Source organism: Serinus canaria, chromosome 3 (genome assembly GCF_022539315.1).
Source record: "Serinus canaria isolate serCan28SL12 chromosome 3, serCan2020, whole genome shotgun sequence".
In the NCBI taxonomy this organism is placed as follows: Eukaryota; Metazoa; Chordata; class Aves; order Passeriformes; family Fringillidae; genus Serinus; species Serinus canaria.
The window spans coordinates 32,764,274-32,791,612 of record NC_066316.1 but is presented as its reverse complement, the minus strand read 5'-3'; the positions used below and the strand labels follow the sequence as shown (position 1 = coordinate 32,791,612).

The 27,339-nt window shown below is 41.9% G+C and overlaps 2 protein-coding genes across 6 annotated transcripts in view; one reads left to right on the top strand and one right to left on the bottom strand.

The window, feature by feature from the left end:
- The window catches only part of MAP3K4 (mitogen-activated protein kinase kinase kinase 4), a 63,287-nt gene extending 48,581 nt beyond the window's left edge, over positions 1 to 14,706 (top strand). For all 4 annotated transcript variants that reach the window (XM_030235513.2, XM_030235509.2, XM_030235512.2 and 1 more), the window contains 8 exons: positions 820 to 1,011; positions 1,638 to 1,708; positions 3,856 to 3,972; positions 5,372 to 5,531; positions 12,089 to 12,211; positions 12,751 to 12,857; positions 13,064 to 13,243; positions 14,158 to 14,706. In XM_030235513.2, the coding sequence (XP_030091373.1) occupies positions 820 to 1,011; positions 1,638 to 1,708; positions 3,856 to 3,972; positions 5,372 to 5,531; positions 12,089 to 12,211; positions 12,751 to 12,857; positions 13,064 to 13,243; positions 14,158 to 14,178 (971 nt within the window). In that variant the 3' untranslated portion in view covers positions 14,179 to 14,706. The remainder of the gene's footprint in view (positions 1 to 819; positions 1,012 to 1,637; positions 1,709 to 3,855; positions 3,973 to 5,371; positions 5,532 to 12,088; positions 12,212 to 12,750; positions 12,858 to 13,063; positions 13,244 to 14,157) is intronic.
- Positions 14,707 to 15,837: 1,131 nt separating this feature from the next.
- The window catches only part of AGPAT4 (1-acylglycerol-3-phosphate O-acyltransferase 4), a 72,457-nt gene continuing 60,955 nt past the window's right edge, over positions 15,838 to 27,339 (bottom strand). For both annotated transcript variants that reach the window (XM_050972692.1, XM_050972693.1), the window contains 2 exons: positions 24,986 to 25,184; positions 15,838 to 18,512 (listed from right to left, as the gene is read on the bottom strand). In XM_050972692.1, the coding sequence (XP_050828649.1) occupies positions 18,421 to 18,512; positions 24,986 to 25,184 (291 nt within the window). In that variant the 3' untranslated portion in view covers positions 15,838 to 18,420. The remainder of the gene's footprint in view (positions 18,513 to 24,985; positions 25,185 to 27,339) is intronic.

Sequence of the window (27,339 nt, the reverse complement as noted above, 5' to 3'; positions counted from 1 at the left end):
ACATAAATACTGAATGAATTTCAGTTTGTCTAAACTAAAAAATATGAATGAGGGAAAACTTGAAAATTTCTAGAAGATTGCTGTAATGGGAATTGGTTATACTGTCCGCTGTGAAGAAGGCAAAGATTTTGATTTAAAACTACAGCAAGACATATTTAGTATAGAGGAACTAATATTAACTGTGGGTAGGGGAGTAGAATATATAGTTTGGGAGTATCATCTCCATCCTTTGGAGGCTGCCAAAGGTTAGGCTACTGGTGTCAGTAGTGACAGATGTATAATTTTTGTGCTTTGCTAGGAGGGGATGAGCTAACACTGCCCTGAGATCTCTTTGGTCTCACTCACTAGGATGCTGTTTCATGATAAGACTTGAGAGCTGGAGTTTCTAATACATCTAAATCTTTGAAATAACAGATGCCATGGCCCTTTCAAGAAACCTCTCATATGTCTGAAGAACAAAACCTTACCTGTCCTCCTTTCCTTAGTGCTTTTATGACCCTAACATATTTCCTCTATCAGAGGTTAGTTAGAGGTCAAATGCAAACAAGTGTGTTGTGTTTCATAAATGTGATTTTTTTGAATCAAGTAAGTGATGATTAGGAAAGTACAATTGTTCTCATTTTACCTTAGTTTCGTGTGTGATTCAAAAGTGATAGTTTCATATGTGATTGTTAAAATGTCTTATTCTTTTCCTACATCTTAATTAGACTCACAAAATAGTTTTCTTTTAACTCTGGGTATTTCATTTGGTATCAAAAGATAACAAAATATAATGGTGAATATTTCTCAGTCAAGGAAATTGTTCATCACTCTTTTTAGACACTGCTTCCAAGCAAGCCCCGATGGAAGCTGTTCAAAAGTCTGTTCAGTTGTTTGAAGAAAGGAGATACAGAGAGATGAGAAGGAAGAACATCATTGGCCAAGTTTGTGACACACCGAAATCTTATGATAATGTCATGCATGTAGGTTTGAGAAAAGTGACTTTCAAGTGGCAGAGAGGAAACAAAATTGGTATGTTCTTTATACTTCCATTTATCTAGCTAAAATACCAAACTTAATGTTTTTAAAGGAAATCAAAGACTCTGTTTAAAAATCTTGGGTCTCTGCATAGGTATTGTCAACTTTATTGAAATCAAAATGTTAAAATACAAAATACTGTTGTGGCTAGGATTTTCTTAATGTAGAAAGCCACTGACATTTTCATTGGTCAAATAACAGGAAACAAGGAGAAGGACTTGGTTAGGCTTATCTTGTGTTACCTGTGTGTGTTTAAACGTATAAAATGTTCAAGTTCTACATTTGGAAGAACCAGAAATATGAATGGAAATTAGTTGGAACTCAGGGATTTAATTCACCAATCTTATTGCCCCCATATGATCATATTTTACTCTGTGGTTTGGGATTTTGGGGGAAGATATTTGTTCTTGAGAAGTTTTCTCTCAGGTTAGCTGATTAATGTTGTTACTTTCATTCCGCTTGAATTCAGGGCTTTGAATGTGGTATTGGTACAGTTAAAAGCTACTTGGAGTTGTAAATTAAAAGAAAGATGAAAAGCAGTGATCTTCCCTAATTGCAGTTGATGTACCTGTTGCTTGTTGAAGGCAATGTACTGAATTTTCCTTACTCTGACTTTGCAGGTGAAGGCCAGTATGGGAAGGTCTATACTTGTATCAGTGTTGACACTGGAGAGCTGATGGCTATGAAGGAAGTGAGTACTGTGAATACAAGAACCACTGCTGCCCTTGTTTTTTTCCTAAACCAAATGTGGGTGATGTAGGAGGCATTGAGGGTTTCTGCACACTGCTGTTAGCTAATTGGGAAAGGATGGGAAGACAAATTGTTTCTTCATGTAGCCACAGCTGCTGTTAGCACTTTTCTCAAGTTGCTTTTCAGTTTATAATTTTCAATTTAAATGTATGTAATTTTTTTTTTTACTTATCTCATAGAATGCTTTGTGAATTTAAACGAATGCTTAATATATGTGAACCTCCATTAAGAGATTTTAAATAATTTTGAAAGATTAGTGAAGACTGTATACAAATTAATATTTTACTTTGCACTGTTTCCTCTCATATTTTATTACTTTTTTCTTCATTCCTTAGAGCAAAAGATAGGAAGTGTGACATCAGATGTTTTTCAGCTTCTCCCATAGTGTGAGCTAGGTTGAGTCACAAAACTGCTGACTAACTTGGTGGGTACAGAAAAACTAGTTTTCAGGGTAGAAGTAAGAAAAGCTGTGTAGATGTAGAGATCTGTTTCCCCTACAACACCTTGGTGTTGTTTTTCTTTTAAATTATTGTTTAGTTTTAATGTAGTTCTACATTTTTAGACAACTGCAAACATTAAGTGTTCACAGCAGTGACTGTGGCAGCCATTGGACATTGCAGCAGTTACATTTTATGAGTGAGTTCTTACACACACACACACACACACACAATATGTATGTGACCTCCAAGGTGTAGAAAAGCAAGACTGGGCTTGTGCTTAACTTCTTGTACCATATTCAGTCTGACTAATACCAACACTTGAGATTTTGTTGCTGTTTTTTTTCTCCTGATGAAATAACATTTCGCCCCCCCATCAGCTGCACTCTGTTTCTGTAATTCAGAGTTGCCTTCTAGGTGCAGGTGCTGTTTACAGATCAGCCTGTGTGTGCTCTTTAGCAGAAGCTGAAGTAAGCTCATAAATATATGTTCTTTGAGAGATGTTTGTTTCACTAGGCTTGAATGAAAAGGGTTTGCAACTTCCAAATGAAAGGCTTTTCTGGATTTCTTTAAGTATAACTTGGGGGAAGTTAGATTTATTGATTTTTTTTTTTTAACTGGTTAAGAGCATTGCATTCCCCTGCCCTTGCACCAATGACACTGTGGTTGTATTACCTCATCCACAGTGTCATTAAAATTACTTCAGATTATAGTGGACAAGCTTTACTACAAATACATAGTATTGCAACTATGCATTAGGGAATATGTAAAATACTTGAATATCATTTGTCACCTTTTTGTAATCTTCATGTATTTAATTATACCACTGCTTGAGTACAAACTGTATCCTGGAATTGTTACACAGAATGTAACAATCATAACATCCTAGCAACTGAGGGCACTATTTCCTTCAGTGCAATTATGTGCATTTATTTCTTTAGCAGTTGTCCTGCACTCAGTTAATGAAGCTTCTGTTTTCTAACAATGTGGTAAAAGTAGCATCTTCCATAACTTGCTATTCATCTTGCTTATCTTTGTGTGGTTAGAAGCATTAAATCAGTTTTTCAGAATAATGTTTTTGCTCACTGAACAGTCCATCACAGCATATTGTAGGAGAAGTAATGAAAAATTGTTTCTTTCATCAAAACCTTTGATTGTATTTGTTTCATGCCACGCCTTTTCCTTGCAGCTGCCTTGTTCTTAGTGGATAAAGCCCTCAAAGAGATCACTTAGACTCTCTGGTGATAAAGTACCTGGCAAAAAATCTTTGTTGAATGATAGCTTTCTCTGACATTGATTCTCTTGTATTGTGTCTGTCTACCACACTTAAGCCAGAAGGCAAGCACAGAAGAAATATATATATATATATATATATAAGCACACAAGTGCATTGACACATTTAAGTGATGTAATTTTGCTCATGTAAAGTTTCTAAGTCATAGTTGTTGGTAATTTTCCAGAAATAGCTTAGTGTGCTTTATTTGTTTGCTTATAGATGGAAAGGGGTAATTCGGGGTTTTTTGTGTGATGGTGCTATTTTACAACAACAAAAAACCTTTTTGTTGTGTTTGAGTTTAGGATAGGTTGTTTGCTTATTTTGTTCCTTATTACTTTGAAATAGCAGCAAAATATTGACAAATCTTTCTTGCAGATAAGATTTCAACCTAATGATCACAAAACCATCAAAGAAACAGCTGATGAACTGAAGATTTTTGAAGGCATCAAACACCCTAATCTGGTTCGTTATTTTGGTGTAGAGCTCCATAGGGTAAGAAAATATAAATTATTGGGGCTTTTTTATAAGGCAGAAAATTTTAAGAAGCTTTGTATTGTTGGAGGTTTTTACATGAGACTCTTCTAGATAATCTTGTCTGGTTATCTCTGTGAATAGCAGTGTGTCTTTTTTCCTCTGGATATTGAGGTCTCTGAAACATAGTTAGGAGAGACTTTTTGGAACTGGTACATAAACAGAGGAGGCTTAAAATAAGTGAATAGAGTGAGTAATGCTGGAACTATTCTATGCTGCTGCTCTGTTGAACTGGTCTAAAAGCAAATTGTATCATATATGGTATGGTAGCTCCTTTATGTAGCTAAAGACTAGACAGGCTAAAACCTGTCCCTGTTAGCAGCAAAGGTTATACTTGTATTGTATCATGTTGATTCCTGGAAAAATCTTCTGCTGGCATTTAAATCTTGATTCCAGACAAGTATTGGAATTTGGCTAGCATCTCTTCAAAAGGAAAAATCAAGTTTTCGTGCTTGAGCAGCAGAACTAATGAAATGCATTTTTCTATGGAGTTGGATTCCAGAGTTGTGTGCTGGGATGCCCAGCTTCTTACTACTCTCTGCTTTCCACATGTTCTTCCCACTTGTGAGTCTCAAGTCCTCACTTCTCACTGGAAAGTGCTGCTTGGATTTGACTGGTGTGCTCAATATGGAAAAAGTTGTTTTGGTGACCCATTTGCTGGTTTTGAAGGGGACATAGGCTACTTTCTGCAGTTCTCTATTTGAGACACAAATTTGGGTGTCTGTGCCACCGGGTCATTGGTTTATTGGACTAGATCCTAAATGTCTTTGGTGTCTTTGCCATCTTTTTATATTAATTCAGTCTATCTGAAATCAACTGGGCTTGGAGACAGAATGGGAGCAGAAACCTAATTTTTTCCTTATAGTGAGTTAGAGTTGGCATGCTTGTTCAAGCCCACAGCAAAGAACAAAAAACTTGCCCATTTCAAGCAGTCAGCACGTGATACTGCAGGAACTGAGACAGAGAGAAGGGATAAAAAACAAGCCCAAAACATAATTTTGTGCCCTTTATTCCTCCCTTCTCTAAATAAGGAAAGAATCTCTATAAATTTCTGTGTAATACACCTGCAAGTTTTCCAAAGTGTCATTTGCTTGATGCCAAAGCACTGTACTTTTATACCACCAAATGGTATCAGTTATGTACAAATGATGCAGATAGGCATGTAGCAGAGAGTTTCTGTAGCTGTGCATTAGAATATTAGATATTTCATGGTAAGTGGTACTTTCATTAAGATATTACATGATACTTTCATTATTTATTTCATGAACAGTGAAGGATGTAGGGAAAAATATACCTTAATTCAGTGTTTAAAATAGAAAAAAATTATACCAAATGAAATCTGGTTTGTTTCCCAAAACAGGAAGAAATGTACATCTTCATGGAGTACTGTGATGAGGGTACTCTGGAGGAAGTATCAAAACTGGGCCTTCAGGAGCATGTCATTAGGCTGTACTCAAAGCAGATCACCGTTGCTATCAATGTGCTACATGAACATGGTATTGTTCATCGAGACATTAAAGGTAATGTTGACCAAAAAGGTAATGTTGTTGTTTCAGTGTGGTAGATGAGAGCAGGGGGAAGGATGGGGGCACGTATTTGCATATTTAGTGTGCATTATCTATGCAGCCATTAGTTGTATAAAGCCTTCTATTAAGTTTTCAGTTTACAAGCCATTGGATAGTTTCATGCTTTTTCTTTTACGTGTAGATGGTAAAAAACATTCACAATTGTCATTTCAAACTCATAAATTTTGCCCATGATTTATATGGTTTTTTTAGAGATTGTTAAGATTATTTGGGATTTATCTAAACTCAGTTATTAGTCCTTGCATTTTTAGCACTAATGTACTGAGTTATGTAATGCTGTGTTCCTTCTGGTCTGTGCAAATAAGTGGTGTTTTCTGGAGCTGACAGGCAGCGTACAGTGCTAGATTTGTGCATCAGAACTTTTCCTTGTGATTCCATTTTCCCCAAGAGTTTTGGAATTTCAGACGAGTGGCCGATTAAACTTAGTAACAAAACTGTTGTTAAAAGAGCTTAAGTGATTTTAGGATATCCCTTTATCTAGAGTTTTTTCCATACATTTATCTTCTTGTGCCTGGCTGTCAGCATTTGCATACTTAATTAGCAGACTGAAACTGCAGTAACCAAAGGGGGGTTGGGCTTGGCATTTAAGATACCCAGTGTCAGTCCTCATTTCAGGTTCATTTTTCTTTTTCTGCGCCTTCCAACAACATCCTCCATGTCTGGTTATCTTGGTTTTGTTAGTCTGGCATATTTGGCTCACCGATGGCAGGAAACTTAGGCGAAGGTAGGGGAAGCAATGCACACAATATGCCCTGTGAATGCTCATTTTGTGACAAGGCAGTGCAACCCAACGATGCTGGGTTTCTATGTCCCTCTTGCTCACAGGGTTTTGAATCACCGCAGCAGTGTAGGAGGTTCCCAGTTGCTCTTGGTCCTTTGGCCTCGTGCTTCTCATTTGGGAAAAGAACTATCTACGATCCAGAGGCCTTCCACCCAGGTAGGCCACTCTTGAGTCAGTTTTGGCTTTTTTTTTCTAGAAAACACTTTCCCTCACTCCCATTCCCCAGCAATCTTACCTTTTCTGGTTCTCCTTCCTCACCAAACGTTTCTCTCCAGTTGTGGATTTCCCTTTGTGCTTTTCACAGTTCCCTCCTTGCCCTTTTCTTGATCATTCCTTGTCCAGGTTCTGCTTAGCTGGATTATGCTCTCCTGGAAGCTCGTTATGATCAAAATCCAAAGCTGGCTGACAGGGATTTCTTTTGTGCTGCTCAGTGTCATTGCTGATATCTGGATATGTTTCCAAATAGGTCTTCTGCTCTTCAGGGAAATGCATGGAGTGAGAAAAGCAGCTTAACAGAACTGTAATGTTGAGTTACCTGAGGGCATTTCTGTTGCAACAGGTTCCTTATGTCAAATGCTGGAGTGTTTCTTGAGAGTAACAGAGGGTCACTGCAGGGCACCTCTGCATAGACCTTCCTGAAGCTCCATGGCAGAATATAATGACAGACCACAGAGGGTATTTTTATAAAGGTTACTTGATGCATTGGAAGTCTTTTGCTCATTGACTTCCTTTATGCTAACATTGCATCCTCAAGTTTTCAGGCTAACAGCAGTAAAGAACACTCTCATTTTAATTTTATCTCTTTGGTAGACTGGTACTCTTATTTTTCTGATAGGGAAGAGTGACGTTCAGGCTGTTAAAACTACTTTCCTATGAAAATCTCACTGTCAGATCACACTAGATCTCTCATGGCCAGTTTGTTTAACATCATCGTTGATCTATTTCTTTTAGCAGCAGATAAGCAATTCTAATAATGATTGTTTATCTGTATCCTGCAAGATACCTGTACTTGGTGTCTGCAAGTACCTTGTGCTCATTAGTAGTGTCCCCTTGTGCCACCTTTGTCTTTGAGATGCTATTATGGCATCCAGTTCTATATGGGTAAAAGACAAAGCAAGATACAGCTGCCAAAAACATTTTTCAGCCTGTGGTGGTGAGGGCAGATGGAGGGCTGTGTAGGCTGGTTATTACATTTGGCTGCACTGCTTTTGCTTAGTCTGCATCATTGTGAAAAGCAGGTGGTGCTGGTCTGTAGCAGGAGATAGTCTCTTGTGATACTCTTTTAATCTCTATTCTGGGTATTGAATTTTAATTCCTGTGGCTAAGCCCAGTTTCCTTGGTTGGAATTATTTCACTTTTTGTAAGGAAGCTGTTCTGGTCAGTCATGCAGGATGATGGAATGTTTAATGCTGGAGGGAACCTGTGGACATCTCTGAGCCCTCTGTCCTAAACAGGGCCAGCCTTAATATGAGATCCAATGTCAGATCAGATCAGATTGCTCAGGACATTGTTGAGGTGAGATATATGTGTATCTCCAGGGATGAAGATGCCCTCTTCCAATGACTGACCTATCCCCACTGTGAAAAGCTTTTTCCTGATAGCTCTTTGGAATCTGCAGAGGTTGCTGTTGTGTCCATTGCTGCATGACCATTTCACAGTGTGCCTTTGAGGGAAAAGTCTGTTTCCACAGTCTTGCTCTCCTCCCGTTACACAGCTGAAAACAGCAATAAATCCCCTGCACACACACTGCCCTGAGCATCCCTTCTTCAAGCTGAGCAAATCCATCTTGCAGCCTTTCCTGGTACCTGGGATGCACCAGCCCTCTGAACATCTTGACCCCACTGTCCTGGGTTTGCTCCAGTGTGTCATTGTTTCTCTTGTGCTGGAGAGCCTAAAAACAAGACACAGCGCTCAAGGTGTGATCTCAGAAGTGCTGAATTGAGAGGAATTAATGAGGCCATGCCTGATAGATTCCCTTCAGGAGAGAAGGGCATGTTCTTGAAGACTCCTTGGATGAATACAGAAAATGAAAGGATTGTATCTGCAGTTTTAGTAAATCAGAAACCCTGAATGAGATGCTCTATACAAAAAAGTCTTCATCAAACTGCTACTGTAGTATTGTCTTCTTGTAACCTTGTTGTTAGCTCAAAACCTTGTGAAGTTCAAAACTTCTGCTATCCTGTCTTCTTGATGAGCACAAAGGAAGGAATGTCATTCAACAAGAGCTGTAAAACTGCAGAGGAGACTGTGAGCATGTGTCATGCTCTCTAAGAGACTGAGAAAAAGAGTATGCGGAAGCTGATTTTCTCATCCAAGGGTAGCATTTGGCTTGCTTGTTTCTTGAATGAGTTTGGCTGCTGCACTGCTTAAGCAGTGGCTGTGGAGTGTCTGAGCTGCCTCTTTTTCTGGAATTACAGCACAGCCTTTAGTGGGGCTTTTTGTACTGCTCCATGGACTCACAGGATTACCACCAAAACCTTTGGACTATCATGCTAGTGCAATTTTCACTGTTCTTACCATGGGGCTGATTTGGCAGAGGTACAGGGCATGAAAGTTGAGTTGAAATGCTCTAGGTTTTGGCTGGTGTAGGAGGAGTGTGGCTTTTGACACTGTCTCTTCACAGTGTGCCCAGGGGGAGCTGTGGTATAACAGCAGGAGGGCTGTGCACAACTGGGCAACTTCCTGCCAAGTGCATCCAGTGGTGGTGCTTCAGACAGTGCATGTGTAAGGGGAGAGAAGGAACAGATGGGAGCAGTCTCTTTCTGCCGTTGTACTCATGGTCTTTGGTTTTATTTTGCCTATTAACCATGTGGATGGGTAGGATCCGTTCCATTCCCAGCAGTGTTAACTGTCAAAGGTAAAAAAGCATCGGGTGTCTTCAAAGTACTGACCTCTTGTCTGCTCTTCTTACACGGGTCCTGCTGCATCTGTGCAGGTTTCATTTTAAAGACTCCTCCTACAGTCTGGCCTTGGTTTCTGAACAAGCAGTTCACAAAACAGGCTCCAGTGATACCACAGCAGTGGAAGCTGACAGAAAGTGTCTGCAACATGGGTCTTCAAGTGCTGTCTCTGGCTTCTCGCTGAAACTTTGGTTCAGTGCTTTTTTCCATTTGACAGTTCCAAGGGCTTTCAGGAAAAGGGCTCACAGGAGCTTCCATGGCAATACTTAGGCTAAATTGTCATTAGTTTTTATTAAAAGGTTAAAGTCTAGTTTGCAAGGCCTTGTAAGAAGGTTTTGAACTGTAAAAAACTAAACTATTCCAGTAGCCTAAATTCTGTCAGAAGAGATTGTTGCACTTCAGCACTGCCAGGCTCCATCCATAGTAGTAGCTGGAAACTTCTGTGAAATTCTCATGTTGCTTTCTTGAGGAATGGAAACACAGGTTTCCAGAACATCCTTGGAAAAGCATTTGCTAGTGAGGACTGTTTTTCCTAAGCTCTTATTATAGGCTAAGGGCACCTACTTTCTATCTGACAAGCAACTGCTTGAAAACATTGGAAAAGCTGTTGAGAGTTCAAAGGAAGACACTGTCACTCAAGCACAGCCTTGTCTCATCAAGCAGCCTTCTTGCACTGCTTTGTGCCTTTCTGGATCTTTCATTCAAGGAGCTGAGGAATGGTCTACCCAACTCCAGCTGGGATTGCAGGGTGACTCTGAACATAGGTCCCATGGATGGCAAACTGCAGAATCCAGTGAAAGAATTCTGGAGGATGTGCAAACATGTGAATGCCAGAAGTGGAAAACCATTGCACACAATGTAGAGACAAGTTGTATTCCCTGAACGTTAATTCTTTCAGGACTTGTAAAAGTCTACAGTAACTAAAGATTGGAATTTACTTCTGTTAATGATTTTGCTCACCCATCAATTGCAGTTCTATGTAACACCTCTTGGACTAACAGTTACCAACTGTTGTCAGAACAGTCAGAGTCCTTTGAGAAATGGGCAGGGTTTTGGCATCATTGACCTGCACTGCCTTTTTTTGACTTGAGCTCTTTAAGGATTCTTTGTATTCTTTATGATTATCTTGGGGATGCCCAACCAAGTGAATGGGAAAAGGCTATTAACTAACACATAGGAGGAGCAGCCAAGAATTTCTGTACTGCTCAAGGTGGAACCAAAGTGAGAAACTTTGGATGGTTCTATTGAGATGAGCCATTTTTGAATGAAACTTTTGCGTGACATGGGAAGAGGCTATGTGTAGTGAAATCCCCACTGTCTGCCTACTCCTAGAGTAGGTGAGCAGTTTGTTTTGTGCATACTATCCATCTTTCCTCAAGAAAGACCACAGCTGAAGCTCTATTTCTGCCAGGTGATATTTGCAACCTACTTGTGCTTTCATTGTGATACTTGCAGAGTCCAGAATGTGACCTGATATAAGGAACTCCTTCTGCTCTACCTGCTTTCTGTTGATGTTAAAACAAATATTTTGCCAGGATGTTGAATGAAGAAAACCACAGTTTGTCAAAAAAACTTGGTTTATTTTGTATTGTTCTGTTGAGCAACTGACTTGAAGCCACTTGCAGATTCCCCTTGGAGTTTTTTAACTATGCTAGGGAAGTTTGTTCTAGTGTAAGCTGCCAGTATAGCAAGTTATTTTAATGGTAGTCCTCCCCAAAAATTACTCTGGAAGTAAAGTGCAACAGGAGTAGGCACTTGGTAGTATAAGTAATAAAATGCTCTAAACCCTGTTTTGTAAGTCAGCTGTGACTATAGAGTCAGTAAGGTTGGAAAAGACCTCCAAAATTGAGTCCAGCCTTGGACAGATCACCACTATGTCAGACAACTAAACCGTGGCACTGAGTGCCATGCCCAGTTGTATCTTGAACACTTCTAGGTATGGTGACTCTACCACCTCCCTGGGCAGCCTGTTTCAATGCCTGACCACTCTTTCAGTAAAGAAATTCCTCCTGATGTCCAACCTGAACCTCCCCTGGTGCAGCTTGAGACCATTTGCTCTTATCCTGTCCCTGGTTGCCTGGTAGGAGAGACAGACCCCCACCTGGCTACACCCTCCTTTCAGGCAGTTGTAGGGAGTGATAAGGTCACCCCAGAGCCTGTTCTAGTCCAGGCTAAACACCCACAGCTCCCCCAGCCTCTCCTCACAGGACTTGTGCTCCACCCTTCACCTGCTCTGTTGCCCTTCTCTGGACATGCTCCAGCACTTCAATGTCCTTCTTGTAGTGAGGGCCCCAGAGCTGGACACAGAACTTGAGGTGTGGCCTCACCAGAGCTGAGCACAGGGGGATGATCCCTTCCCTCGTCCTGCTGGCCACACTGTTTTTATTGGCAAGTATGATATCATCTGTCTTGACTCAGAAGAACTGAAGAGATACTAGTGGGAGGGACACAGCAATGGCCTCTGTCAGGAAGCTTCTTCTGAGTTTAGTGCTCACAAGGAGAAGCACTGGAACTCCTGAAGGCGTAGTTTCTTGTAACGAGCTTGTATGGAAAGCTGTTTAATTTGCCTCCCATACTGCTTTTTTTGTTTTTTTTTTTTGTTTGAACACTTGTCAACTTCCAGTACACTTCATGTTAGCACAAACCCACCAGAACATCTTTAATGCTGTCATATTCCACACTTAATTCACAGGTAAAGATCTAAATGTGAATTCAGCTATTATCCATTGCAACTTCCAAGGCTATACTGGAAAGCCCTCAATTCAGCTCTGGTTTAAATGAGTGTGTCCGTGTTTCCTTATGTTTCTTAGGAGCCAACATCTTTCTAACCTCATCTGGACTGATTAAACTAGGAGACTTTGGCTGCTCAGTGAAGCTGAAGAACAATACCCAGACAATGCCTGGGGAAGTGAACAGTACCTTGGGGACTGCAGGTGAGGAAGCTTGTGCAAGGCAGGTACTTGTCTAGTTACCATAAAGGAAGGTACTTCTGCCAGAAGGCTGGAGTAAAACCATGTGTTTCAGGGAAACTTGATTTTACCTTAGACAGTTTTGTGCTTTACATCCAGAAGCCAAAACAGTAAGTGAATGATACAATGTGAGGGTTAAAACTGTGTTTGTCTGTAACTATAGAGATGCTGGAGCATGTGTTTTCTGGGGTTGTATTCTTCTCTGCAGCCTTACTGAAACAGGACTCTTCACTAAACAGCTGGGTAATAGATTTTCAGAAAATGCCAGTCACTGACAGCATGTACAGTAACAGCATTTTCAATATCACTTTTCAAACTGAAAGACAGTTGTGCTGAAGATGTGTCAAAGAACAAGAAACCAGCAAATAGCAAAAGTTAGCAAGAAAACCTGAGTAATAACTCAGTGGGTATTTAAAAAGCATTTTGTTTACCCAGTCAGTCACTTGATGTATACTGTTCCTTCTGCTGTATGAACTAATGGCATCCTTTGTGTTGTTTCAAAGCATACATGGCTCCAGAAGTAATCACTAGAGCTAAAGGAGAAGGGCATGGACGTGCAGCAGACATCTGGAGCCTGGGCTGTGTTGTCATAGAGATGGTCACGGGCAAGGTAGGGATGTTTCATGTATTGATGAAAAGCAAACTGTTCTCAGCAGTTTTTCTGCAAATTCTGGTCCCACTCTCAGCAGTTTGTCACACTCATGTCTACAAATACTGGGATGGTTTTTCATTTTCTGGAGCACAGAAATACATGCTCTAGTGGGTAACAAGTTACTCATTATAGCTTGCACTTAGCAATGCTGTCACCTGTTGCAGAGGCCTTGGCATGAATATGAGCACAACTTCCAGATCATGTATAAAGTGGGGATGGGTCATAAACCTCCTATTCCTGACAAAGTGAGCCCAGAAGGGAAAGACTTCCTTTGCCACTGCCTGGAAAGTGACCCAAAGATGAGGTGGACGGCCAGCCAGCTTCTCGATCATCCTTTTGTCAAGGTTTGTCTGATGACTTTGGCTACAAAACTGCAGATGGGAATGGGGAACAGCTTTTAGACAGCTTCTTTGTTCTCAGTGATGCCACAGAGGTTGGTACCATGGTGAGGGGCTGCTAGCAAATTGATGCTGTCCAGGAGAAATGGATTGGCAACTTTCCAGAAGCACATGTGTTGTCTTCAGCAAGCATGTGACTATAGAATGTGGTATGCACCATGTAATAAACTTTCACTGCTGTTTTGAAATGCATTATCTTTATGTTAAAAAGACAAGTCAGGCTCCAATTCAGTGGTAGCTAATAGGATCTGAAGGGCTTTGCAGCAAAAACTTCAGCAAGTACAAATGCATGGGTTTTTAGACATAAGGGCTGCTCCACAAAAAGTGAAACCACACACAAGAAGTCTCTCATTCTTCTGTGCAAAAAGCTGATTTTCTTTTAAGTTCATACTTAATGTTAAGATCATACTGAATGTTTTATCTCGCAGCTGCTGTAACAGTCTGCAGTTTTTGCACGAACTGCGGTGTGATACTTTCCTTAGAACAGGCAAATATTCACAGCTACCAATTGAGCTGTATTAGTAACTTCTTTTTTGAAGAAGTAGGATCACTTTCCAGCATAAAGTTGATCACGTTGGTGTTCTGATTCAGTTGCATCATCACCCATCTCTCATCAGTGCAGCTGTAGCAGATCCCATCCATCAGAGGTGGGCATTGCTGTAAGCACCTAAAGGATGCATGATAACAGTGGTAACGTCAGTACGCCCATACAAACACTTGTAATCCATTACTGTGGAACAAGGGAGAGAAGAAAACCTTCAAGGTGAAGGTGCTAAAGAAATGAATCCATTATCATCCTGCTGCAGGAGGGAGATGGCTGAGATGGCTGAAGTAATTGACTTTTGCTTCCTTCTTCACAGGTTTGCACAGACGAAGAATGAAGTTACTCAATCTCTGGCCTTTTCTATTCTGACAAGATTTGAATCACTACTGTATGTAATATTTACATAAAGACTGTGCTGACAAACAGTGTAAAAGTTGACCTTAACGAAGACTGCACAAGTGACAGTGTCACTTCCTCTGCTGCTCCTGTACATTTTACTTGGCACATGTTGCTCACGTGACGTGTCCGCAAGTTGGAAGAAGCTGCATGTTTCAGTGAAAGTGCCATTACTACTGTATATGGACCATACCCTTTTTGTTCCTTCTCCTGTTTCTCATTTGACTGAGAACTTGTATTGTTAATATGTAGTATTTTTGAACTCTCTAGGTTCAGAAAAATGCTGTAGTGTTATCAGGCGTTATGGACCTTGTTTTTTAATCTGTTTGAGTGCACTGACTGTGAACTTTTACTGGGGTTTTTGTTTATTTGTTTTTGGCAAGCTTCGGATTTGTTATGCACAAGGCTGATTATTGAAATTTAAAAAAAAAAAAAAAAGGTTTTTCTCAATAAATGGTTTATTTTAGGAGATGCTGGTGAAGGGTTTTTCTTCCAAAAGTAAATGTGGGACTGTGCCACATTTTAAACTTACAACATTGGGATAAGACTGTTAAGCTGCCCTAACTGGAATAAGCTGCTCTTGTATTGCAATAGTCAGTGTTTGTAAAGTTTCAAGATGTGTACTGTGAGATCTTTCTTACACAAGAGGTAAGAGAAGTAAGGTTCCCCCTTTCATCACCTTCTGAGAAGAGAGGGTGATGGGCAATTCCTGACACTGCCTTTTATCTAAGGGATACCTTCCTTCTTGGATGTATGCACTGTGAACAGGGAGTGCTCTGCATGACATTTTTGTCTTCTAGAAGAGAACTGTACAAGCTGATTCTTGTGTTCTGTTTGGCAAAACCAAGAATCTACTGTTACCTTTTGAAAACTGACTTCTGATCCTGGCCTTTCATTTCCTCACCACACCTCAGTTGTCATCAGCCTCAGAAAAGGAAGAGAGATTAGAAGTGGTTAGCAATTGGAAGAAATAGCCTGCAATGCATGATCTAGTTGATTTTTTTAGTTGCTATTACAAACAGGTGACTTAAAACTGTTACTTGTAAACATTAGTGCAAGGTTACATATTTCTGTTACAGCTTCTGACTTAATACAGGTAATTTAAAACTTGCTTTTAATACTTAGTTTTATATTTATTGTCTTTATCTCTCATCTTAATCCACATATTCTTGATTAGTCACAGGTGTGGAGTGAGTTCTTAAGGAGGTACAACAAAATCTGACATTTCTACCTAGGAAAGTATGAGCCTTGCTGTGCATGTCACCTGTGCAGGTATTTATGCTCTCAAAAATTATAATGCTAAATTTAAACAGAGACTTCCCCTTCTTTTCAGTGCTCTGTTTTCAGCTGTGTGATAGGAGGTATGTTGTCATCCTCAGTAAAGGACTATGTGAGTACCTGAGGTAAGAGTGTCCCCCCAGCTTGCTGTGTGCTTCACTTTGCAGTGTAATAGAAGTGTGAGTTGTGTCCTCACTTGCCTTGTTACAGCTGTCCTTGAACACAGACAGGAAGAGCGGACAGTTTTTAGGAGTCAGGATAAAGGTGACAAACTGTTACCATTTTGTTCTTGTCAACCAAAAGAAAACTCATTCGCTGCATATTAGCTTTTTATACTTTTATTTTTGTATAAACAAACATTAAGACTAATTTTGTTAAGGCAGTTGTAGAACATACAGTTGCTTGTGGGGATGAGGGGCAAACACTGCTTCCTAATAACCTATGTCATTCTTTTAATACAGTGAACAGGAGAAGTTTAACTTTGGCAAGGATAATTATGCTTTCTCTGTCTGTCAGTGAGTGCTGGAAGGGCCTCAGTGCTGTGCCAGGACTTGCCCAAGTGCTTAGGAGGATGGATCCAGGAGTGGCATGTTTGGCCCTCAGCCTGTTTTAAGGGTCAGTCCCAGGGAAATGGGTATGAAATGATCTCATCACTCTTTCAGAAGTATTTACTTGGTTGGTGCTTTCCTCTGGGAGAAGGGCACTGCAGGCAGTTGGAGGGGAAAGGACTAAGATTCATAAGGAATGCCAAATGTCTTCCTTACTGCATGTTAAATCCGTGGCTCTCAGGAAGGCAGAACAGCCTCTGTCACTCCAGGAATATGTGTTTGCTGCTCAGAACTGCTCACCTACCACCCAGAGAAAAGGCCACTGGGCCTGCCAGGTAATGTTCACAGTAAAATGCTACCTTGGAGAGGCCTTTCCTTTCTCCCCTCCCACCCATTTTCCAGCTCTTGTGTACAGTAACTTCAAGTCTGGCTTGTTACTGTGCCTGATCATTACTTCAGGATGCAATACTCAGTTTTTCACTGTTAAGAGTGTTACAGCAGATAGAGTGCAGGGCATGTGCTTTATTAAACAGCATTGTAAACATTACAGTATTTTCTGCTCTTGGGCTCTAAAAACATCTGAGCCCATGTTTCTGTTCATGACATTGAACAATCTGTTCCTGAAAGCTTCAGAACATAGGGAATGCATGTGTACACAAGATGTGTGGGGCAAAAAGCCTCCAAAGCAGTCTCTTATACTGCCTATGCTTTCCTTCATGTTGAAAGTGCTACTGCCTCCACTATCCCTAAACTTCACTAATTGCTCCATGCTAAAAGCACTACTTCACCTGCTTTTTAGGTTCTGCATATTAAAAAGGTGAGGTTCTAGATTATCTGATGTACTGAACAGCAAATATATATTTCATGGAATAATTAGTATTCTTGTATTAGCCTGTTTCTTCTGGCCTCAGTTTTATTATATGAAAAGAGCCATGTTTTTATACCAGCTGCTAGAGTAAGACTACTCACTCTCTTCACTAAAGACTGTCTGGTTTAGCTCTGTGCTGAGTGAATATAGACTATCTTTGAAAGTGTCAGTCACAACCTCCACTGCTCAGAGTCAGGATCTGTAGACTTTAAAAAACTGGGATATTTTTTCTAATCATATTTGCTGTTAGTTAATGTCCCGTCCTTTCCTTTTTTTTCCCCCCTGCTTTAAACAAGTTATTTCTAGTAACCTGCAGATCCTTAGCTCTGGAAGTTTAAAAACAGGAGGCAGTCCTGAGATCAGTACCAGGAATGTCAGAGCAGCCCTTCTTCCTCAGAACTTGGTTCTAGTTTTATTTAATTCAGAAGGGTGTCAAATCAAGACAGACATTCAAAGAATCAGCCATACCCACTGTCCTAGGCCTCTCTCCTAATTCCCCCTCTTCCCCAGAAGAAAATAATTTACTATTACTTCAGGCTGACTGTCATGAGGCACCAGGTAAACTAATTTATCAGAAAAGACAGACAAGCAGGTTAATTAGGATCACAACAGTATGGGTATGGGACATACTTTGTAATGCACACTTCGCATTATTTCACTACACCATGCCCAGTTATTTTGTTTCCAAAATTGGTAGGATGGCCTGGAATTTTAAGTAACATTTAAAGCCAAAAGGAATTTTACTACTTCAGGTGTTCCAGACTAAAAATGACATTTACTCTGAAGAATTGGAGGTTTCAGCTACCCCTCGGATGTATGGCCTGGGGAAAGAGGGCAGTGGGTAACTCAGCTCTGCTCTGGCCACAAGGCCAAATTCTGACCCAGGTTCTGCTACTGCCAGGCTCGTATGTCTGGATGTGCAGGCAGGGTCTGGCTGAAGTTTTGAAGGGCCCATGTAGTGCACACTGTGGGAACAGGTTCTGGATGTACAAAAACTCTACTGTAGTTCTGCCAGCTCAGCAGAGCTGCTTCAGTCCAACACTGCTATAACCAAGCACAGCATCCTGCTGTACTGTGTTTAAACACTGACAGATTATGGTTGTTAAACTGTGTGAGCTACACAACTATCAAGTTTAATCATCTTGGAACAATCTTCTGACATTAAAGCTTGCACCTCTGGTTAGTTTCCAGGTAGAGTCTCTTCATACAAGCATGCTGGAATTTCTTTTTTTCCTTCAAAACTTAAGACACTTCATAGGAAAACAAACCAACCACACATGTGCAAACCTGTTGCTGAGGGTATACGAAGAAGTGCATCCTTCCAGCGTGTCATCCAGCCCAAACCCCAGAGAAAAACAACAGGAGCACAAATTCAGGTATGCACAGCAATTACTCATCCTCTGATCTCACTTGAAGGACCGTGATATGCACGTAAGAGTTTTCAGCAGTTGCATTTGTTCCCTTTGGATTGAATCAGTCTCTGAAGGTGCTACTTTTGTTTCTGCTTGCTGTCATTGTTGCCATAGGTGGAGCCCTTGTTAATTTCTGTAACCCCGATCATCCATCTGACACCAACAGAAGCTGCAAAACAAACACAGTTAAAGCTGCTTGAGGCACGGCCTGAAGATCTGGACTGGTGTAGCAGCATGAAAGAGACCTTGGATGAAAGGTGCATTTGATGCTCCCACACCTCCACATCAACTTATTTGCCTATGGCGTCTCATGAAGGAAGAGCCTCAGGCTGGACACATCCCCTCCCATCAGAAGGGAAGAGGCTACAAGGAACCAGGATGGGTGTGAGAGGCACAGGCATGCACAGCCCTGCATGCCAGGGAAAGGGAATTCTGGCTTTCAACAGCCCCCTGTCTGAAAGAGGACAAACAAGTGCAAGGGAACTTCAGATCTTGATAAACAAAAAAATGTTAGTTGTGGCATTTGTTAATGGTAGCTCATGAAAAAGTCCATTACAAGAAAACAGGTTAATTTAAAAGACTTTTAGAGATGATTCAGTAATTATTCAACATGTGCAAGGATTCTTTTATTTATTTATCTGTAGCACTTAATTGTGACTAAATTGAATGCAGCTTAACCTAAACTCCTTCCCTCACACTTCTGGTTTCTCCATAAAGGGGCTCAGCTGCCCAAAATCTATCAAGTGTCTGCTCAGCTACTGTACATGTTCAGAACTGCCATGCTTCTTTCAGACCTAAACCTATTTGGGAAGTCACAAACATCTTCCCTCTGCTCACAATGCTTTCCAAAAGGAAGGAACCCACACCAAACAAACCTAGAAAGCCACAAACCTCCCCTAAGCCTCCAAATCCCACTGTCTTTCTGACTGATGGTGACAGTAAGGTGAGGTGCTCTAGATGACTCATTCCCATCAGTCTTTACTTCTCTGAGATGATTCTGGACAATTCTCACCAGCCAAAGGACTCTTTATGGTGAAGTCAGTGCCTGAGATCACCAAGAGAATCCAGAGGTTTCATCCCACTGCCAGGCATCCCTTGTGAACCGCAGGGCTGATACAGGGCCGTGTCCTGGCATTTGCTGCTCTTCAGGCCTGGAAGGGGGGGCTGGCAAACAGTGCTGCCCTGTACTTCACCAGCTGCTACTTGGCACAACAGCATGGGCCACCAAGAGCCATCACTACACCCTCCTGCTGTGCAGTCTGACAGTAAATTGGCAGGTTTTAGAGTGCAAGTGGTAACTGGATACCAGGGATGAGTCACACGTGATGTGACAGCGTGGCTGGACATTGGGAAGCTGGTCTGCCTGTGGGGCTGCCCTCAGGTCTTGTGGGTGCCAGGAAAGCAGGGCCCTCTCACAGGCAGAGCTGTGCAGTGAACAGTCCAGAAAGGGAGCTGGCTCTGAGGGCACTCGCTGTCACTTACACTCCACTGTCAGTCTGTGAAGAGAAACACACACCACTGAGACAAGCAAAGGGCTTTGCTCTCATAGACAAGAAAGAAAACCATCTCTGACATTTAACTGGCCATGAGCTGGGGAACACAAGAGAAAGATCCAACATGGAGCCTGCAGTCTGGGATCATAACATAATAGTAAGCATGGAATCATTAAGATTTTTAACCACAAGGGATAGAAACAGCATCTGGAGATGGACACAGAGCATAAATAAGAGCAGCTGTTACAGCAGCCACACACCATACTGGGGATTTCATCTAGTTCCAAGAATGCCTGGACACAAAAAACAACTAGTTCAGCAGTTCAGATGTCCTTTTTTGTCCTTTGCTCCCTGGCAGAAGGTGCCACCGCCTTCTATCCCCATTTCACCCTGTAGCCCTCAGCACCCTGGGGAAGGTGGGGTGCACGGAGAAGAGGACTGCTCATGTTTACCAAGTGTGTGGAAGCAAAGTGGGGAAAGGCTGGGCTGCCTCACTGGTCTGTCCCAGCACTACCTCCTCACCACAGCGCTCCTGGAGACTCAGAGCAGACCTGAGAGACACCTTCACGTTTAAGGATTTATTCACCTCTTGTTTTACATACAACTGTAGTAAGGGGAACTTCAGGCTTTTTACTTCAAGAAAAGGGAGAAAGGGACATCAAGCAGTAACTAATCAGCAGTGCCTAACTTCATAGCTGTGAGGGTTTAAAGACCACCCTGAGAAGTGCATGAGAGAAGCTATTGGCTGAAGCATCACTGTACTACTCCACAGCAAACTGAGGTAACTGAGCTCCTGCATCTTTATGCCCACCATTACTCAGATCCAAAAGATGCAGGAGGTTGCTGAGGACCTGCTCTGCCTGCTGGAGTGCTGGGGCCTCAAGGAGGGCTGAGCTGACAAAGACAAGGGAGCCAGGAGTGTAATCTTTCTAGGAACACATTTTAGCTCCAAGAAAATCACCACCTCCACATGTAGTATCTCATCCTTCAGCAAAACCTTAGCTCAAAGGATTTCCACCTTTTCTCTTACTACTCAGGATTTTTTTCTCATCTGTTTCCCTGCCTTTATACCACACAGCAAGTGCTATAAGCAGCACAGCAGGCAGGGGCATAAAAATTTCCCACATATAGTTTGCACTTGAGTTATATAGGTTATGCATTGAAACTGATATTTGTACAACTAAAGACTCTATGAACTGTAGACATTTCCATTGAGGGCCTATCCTACATACTATGAAGGAGAAGAAACAAGCAACACACTCACATAAAAAAACAACCCACCCCAAATTCCCCAATTTCTAGGCACCAGGCTGAAAGGCCAGACTATCTGGCAGCTCCACCAGAATCAACACAGGCACGATCCTGCACATGGTTTGTATCCTGCTGTAAAACTTATTACAACCCTGCTGGCTTGTCCCCTCCTCACCTTCCATTCACCTCAGCCTGGGGGCAGTGCCAGCCTCGCTGCCCAGGTCACACCGTGCTCCAGCCCTGGGCTCCACACCCCACTCCTGGACAGTGTGACAGCCCCAGGGCTGCAGTGTGAGCTCACCCACAGAGCACAGCACACACACTGCAGCTCCCACGGAATCCCAGCTGGCTCACCTAGAACTGACATGGAGCTGCTGGCCCTGTGCCATCAGCCCAGATGCCACCGTGCTTTTAGCATTAAACATGGAATAGCTGCTGCTCCCTTATAAACCCTCTCATCTTTTGCATACATTCTCCTTTTAACTGCTGTTGACAGCTTTACAATAAATTACTTCTAAAGCATGAAGGGTCAGTGTCCTCCTCAACACAAATTATCAAAATATGAAAGGCAACCCAACATTTGGTTCTTTGAAGCCAAATGAGACTGGGGAAGCAGGAGGAGGAGAAAAAAAAGAAGCTGTTGTCAAGTTCAGACACTGACATTTGACAGAGTGCCTATGCTTCAGCACCAAAATATCAGCACCAATTTTAAAATAGTTGTTATGAGCTAAGTACCTAAATCTCTAGCCATGTGTCCTGTGAAACTAAAGCTGGTTTTCAAAATACTTTTGTCCCTCAAACTACTTGAGCATTTATCCTCTGAAGCAGCAACTGCCTTGTATTGATTCAAGCTGTTTCACAAAGGGCTTCAGTCCCAGAGCAGCAGTAAGGTATGAGCACAGTGTGATGACTTTAGGGAGTATAAACAGCCAAACTGCTGCACAGCAAAGCACGAGGGGAGAGCATTTACAGTATAAAGAAATGTCATTTATTTAGGGCTGAAAGAGTTTGAGCTGAACCAGGGAGAGCTGTACATACATGGGTTATTCATTCTCAGACCTCAGAGCTAGGGTCTGAGGGATTACCATTCTTCCACTCCAGCTCAAGTGGAGCATTTTTCTTAGAGCTCCTTCCACCTGAACAGCCAGTTACTTACAAGCTACTCAGTGTTTTACTGGGGAGCACAATAAGCAGAAACTATCCAAAGGACAAATGACAATCTAGAAACATGCAGAGGGTACCCAGTGAAAGGACCTCCTAGTTACTCTGCTCTATCACAAAAGGTTTATTTTGTGCTTATCAGCACCTGTATCAGGTACTGAAACCCACCCTTAAAACCAGCAATCTACTACAATGAGCTATTAGGGACTGCAGTAAAGTTCCTGATTCTGGAGCATCAGGTGAGCTGCCAAAGTGCCAGAGGAAGAAACCAAACCACTGCACATGTGCTTCAGTTACAAACAGTTGAAAAGGTCTGCTAGGAGCAATGGGAAGAGCTGATTTTGTCATCTGATAAATCCCTCCAGCTGCAGAAAAACCTCCCTTTTACGCTGTTAAGCCACCAGGTACCAATTACCACTCCCACTGTAAAGACAGCAAACACAGTCCTCCCTGCTTTACCATGCACTGGCTGTGCTTGCAGGCTGCTGGAGCCTTCTGGTAGATCCAGTATTACAGATAACCTGAGAATAAATCCTTTGCATTATCACTGCAGTCAAGAGATGACTCAGAGCAGCCTGCTTATTAACCTTTCCTTGTGGCTAGCAGCAGAAGAAAGATAGGTGGAGAACAAGAAAAGTGGAAAGAAATGAAAAGAAGGTTTTCTTGCTGTCTATTCTTGGTAGCATCATAGCTTTTTTCCTTTACAGGTTCTTTCTTTCACATCTTGATAAAGAAAGGATGTGACCTAGGTCACTAATGGCAAGATTGTATTAGGCTTAGGGTGCAGGGTGAGGGGTGTGGTGTCACACAGCTAAATTATAAAGGGCTAAATCCAAAACCATCACAAATGCTACAATGTCAAGCAGTAAAGCAGGTGGCCCCGAGGTTAAACTCCAGAAACCCTGAATAATGGTCTGAGGCTCCCTGTGGAGGGTACACAAGGCATGAAACACTTACAAATGGCACCCAACCAACCAGTCTGCTGAGTGGAGAAACTGAATTAAGAGAAAAATGCTGAAGGAAAGATGAAAAATTCAAACCATTTTGCAGTAGCTACACTTCAGTGCACCATTAGGCCATCGTTCCACAACCCAGCACCAAACACACTATGCCAGCAAATTGCCAGGCAGTAGCACTTACAATGGTGTCACACCTCATCCCACCCTGCTGTTTGCCCACTTTGCAAAGGAGCACAGGGCAGGCTGATTCACCTTTCTCTGCAAGTGACAGGGATTTGAACCCATCACCTCCCATTCCTAGCACACCCCAACCACAGTGCTCCCTCTACACTCCCATCCTCTTCACCAGTCAGAGAAGGGGAAAGGGGTCACTGCTTGTGACTTCCAACTAGCAAGGTGGGTGGAAAAAGAGGCTTTTAAGTTGTAGTTGCTGCCCTGAGGAATTCTTACACATTTTACACAAAGCATGTCCAGGGTAACAAGCACCAACAATTTCTCCAGATGAAGACAAAAGCTCAGGATTCCCTTTTTTTCCTCTACCCTGCCCACCTAATGTACCAACTATTAAGCTGGATCTTATCCTTGCTTGTTTTCCTTCCTCTGGCTCAAAGCATCATGAAGGAAATTTCCTGCCTGCACACTCTCACACACACACAGACACTGTTCCTTCTCCAATTACCACTATTTGAAGCATCAACAGGAGCTTAGTGCAGCATTTGTTTTGGTGGGCAGTTTCTGAAAAAGAATATTGGGTGCCTACCACATCAAACTCTTCACAGATGGCTAAAAGGATGTTAGTTAATCTTGATCAATCTAGCTCAAGAGTCAGACTTCTGAAAATGCAAAGAAATATGTGCTAGGAACAATTTCCTGAGTAGAGAGCAAAGATTCACTTCTGAGACAAAAAAATGCTCCACATTTTGCTATCTCCTGTGTGTTGCTATTCTGGACATGGCTTTTTAAGTCAGCTCTGTATCCAAGTTCTCCCAGTGCCAGGAAGACTATGAAGTTCTGTTTCTTTTTCCAAGGTTGTTTGTAATATACACAGATGTGAAGGTGATGAAACAATAAATACCTATGATGGTCAGAGCAATAACAGACAGTATTTGCTTTACAAATGTATATCTTATTCTGGAAGGGAACTTATTCTTCAAACCAGTACTCAATTACAGACACCCAGATATGATGCAATTTGCTTAACTGACCTGGTTCCTGTTTCCATGAAGAACACCAAATAAGATCTCCCTCCCCTTCTTTGGGCCAGCTCCATGTTTTGTTTTCCTTCCTTGTCTTAAATATCATACTAGTTGAAATAGGAACCAAGGCAGTTCAGAACTGCTACAGGAACTGTAGGAATCACCTGTGACAGTCCATGCCCTGTACTACAAAAATCAGAGTAGATGGCCACAACAGGCTGTGCTTAAATCATGAACTGGTGGATTACCAGTGTATGACACATCAGACTATGATTAGACAAAAGCATTCTCAAAGGAATAATTATCCTTGTGCCCTTCTTCTAAGCCTTTTAAGTACAAAACAGCATCACACAACACAAGAAAAGAAAGCCTTTTGTAGGCAAACCACTGAGAAGTCACTGTTTGAATTCTACAGAAACAGAAACATTTGTATGCAGCTCTTACAAAAAATAGTACAACTATAAAAAAATAAACAAAAAAGAATCTTTTTAACCTAGTCCAGGCTAGAGTGGACATATTAGATGGGTTGTTACCTACTGGACAGTTACACTGCAAGTGATCTTTTTGTATCAGGAAACTTACCTATTATAATGACAAATGCAAAACTAGCCAGTGTCAGTGATGATCCACTGTTGATCATGTTGATGAGCAGCTGGAACAAAGGATACAGCAGCAATAAGGCCCAGAAAAGCCAGTTCAAAAGTGTCCATGGCCGACGGGGTGGTATTGTCGGCACTGCTGGGTAGGTTCCTGTGCGGTAATATTCTTCCTGGAATGCATCCTAGTAGAACAAAGGAGGGCAACAATTAAATCCCCATCTGGCAACAAAACTAGCCACCCCTGGCTTTGATGTTCCTCCTTCTGGAGGCTTGTAACCACAGGGGAAGATCAAAGACCAGCTGATGGCTGGAAAGCTTGTACTTTGAAGTCAATGAACACAGAGCCAAAAAAAAAAAAGAAACAAAGAAGAAAGGGGGAGCATACACTGATGTGTGAATACCTTCTTTCTCCTACACACAGCAGCCTGAAGAATGTTGTATCTGGAAAGTATAGCAGCCTAGGAAAACAGGAGGAATGATGGGATATACATTCCTGCAGCAATGCAGACATCACTAATGAACCTCCTGCAGGAGCCACAGTCCCTGCCCAAGCACTGCAGGTAAGCCAGGGAAGTGTCTGGGCTCCATACTCAGCAGCATCCTCTGTTCCCTCTTGTTTTCTCCAACTGCTGCTCTCAAACAGCACCCACAGACCTGTCAGAAAAGGTGACCAGGCATCATTTTGTCCCACCCTCCAAAGAACACCACCCCTTCCTGCCTTTGTCCCACAGATGTAGTCTTCTTCACCTTGTTCCCATGATGCTTGTGGTAGGAAGTTTGGGTGCTGAATCTCCCTAGAGGCAGTGGAGTGTGTAAACAGCACAAAATCTCTCACTGGCTTTGAGCAAATGACTGGACCTTTAAGTATAATACAAGGAGGATAATGGGGTGGGGGTTGTTTTTTTCTGTTTTGTAGCATCTGTTTTTTAAAGCAGAGGTGACTCTGAGTTTAGTACCTTCCTCTATAATCCACATGGGTGAATAGCATTGCCTTTACTGATCTCACCAGCCCAAGATATCAAAAAGTGGGTGGGGTAAAAAAACCCCTCCCTCCTTGTTAAAAGCAAAGATTATTAATCTGCTATCTGTTAATCTGTGTTATCACAAAAAACTGGTTGAATAATGAAGTCAGCATTAGATTGACATAAAAAAAAATTAATTTCATCAGAATGAAGTATGATTATTTCTTTAAAGAAAGGATTTTTGGTTTCTAAAACTTTTAGGAAATCCAAGATGAATCAACCAAAAGACTATTTTTTCCATTATGCTATCATTTTACACTTACACTCCAGCTGACACAATTCTTTACTTACTTGATAGCAACTTGAGCAATTACAGGCTGTTACCACGTTGTCTATTTCGAAATGAACATTCAGCTTTTATGGGATTTGCAATAATTAAAGCACTGCCCTCTCTTTATTGAGATTACAAAAATGATAAGTGTTTTACTCATGTGAGCTGGATTGCAGTGGGATCACTGTGGCCAATTACTGAGCCATCTTCAACAGCGTTCACAGTGTATGTGGTTTTCTTCACAGTGCAGGGAAGACTGCTTTATCCCACAGAGCTACTCATCATCAGAAAACTGAACTTACTACATATAGTGAAGTTTCCAAATGCTGGTGTTACCCAGGAATGTGAAGAATTTCCGACTATTGCTGGCATTGCCATTAGAGGGCCTGCTACTACAGAGAGCAGGACAGACTCCCTTGAAACCCACACAGCAGGGTTTTCTTCGCTGGCTCTGCATGGCAAGAGGGGCAGCAAAACCACTGACCACACCTCACTGAGAGGCTTGAGACAGATGGAAAACAAACACAAAAGGCAAAACAATGTCGAGGCCAACAGCTCCACCACACTTCCCCCTGTTGTGGGGAACAGCTCAGTTTTGATTCCTTACCCTTAAATACATTCATTCACCTGCAAAAGGCATCTGTGGGTTTATGTGTCTTGAAAGGTTTTGTGAGGGTGCCTACCATACCCAGCAACAAGACAGACTTTAAATAGATAACAGAGCTCACCATTTCCCAAAACCACCTTACTCACATTAGGTTCCTTTCATTCCTCTGCCTACAGAGCTTCTTTTTGGTTTGTAATGAATTCCATCCACGCAGGTATCACATTCTGAGATGGAAACACGCTCCCTCTACTGCCCCCACCACACTTAAGTCACTTCAGGCAGTGAGGGGGAGGGGGAATGCAGTGAGGGCAAATCAGGGAACATCCATCTCCTTGTGAGACTGACTGGATTCCTCCTCCCAGTTCCCACAGGAGGTCTGACAGCAGAGGTGTGCTGCTGCTGCCCCTCCATGAGGAAGCCCACAAAGAATGAGGATC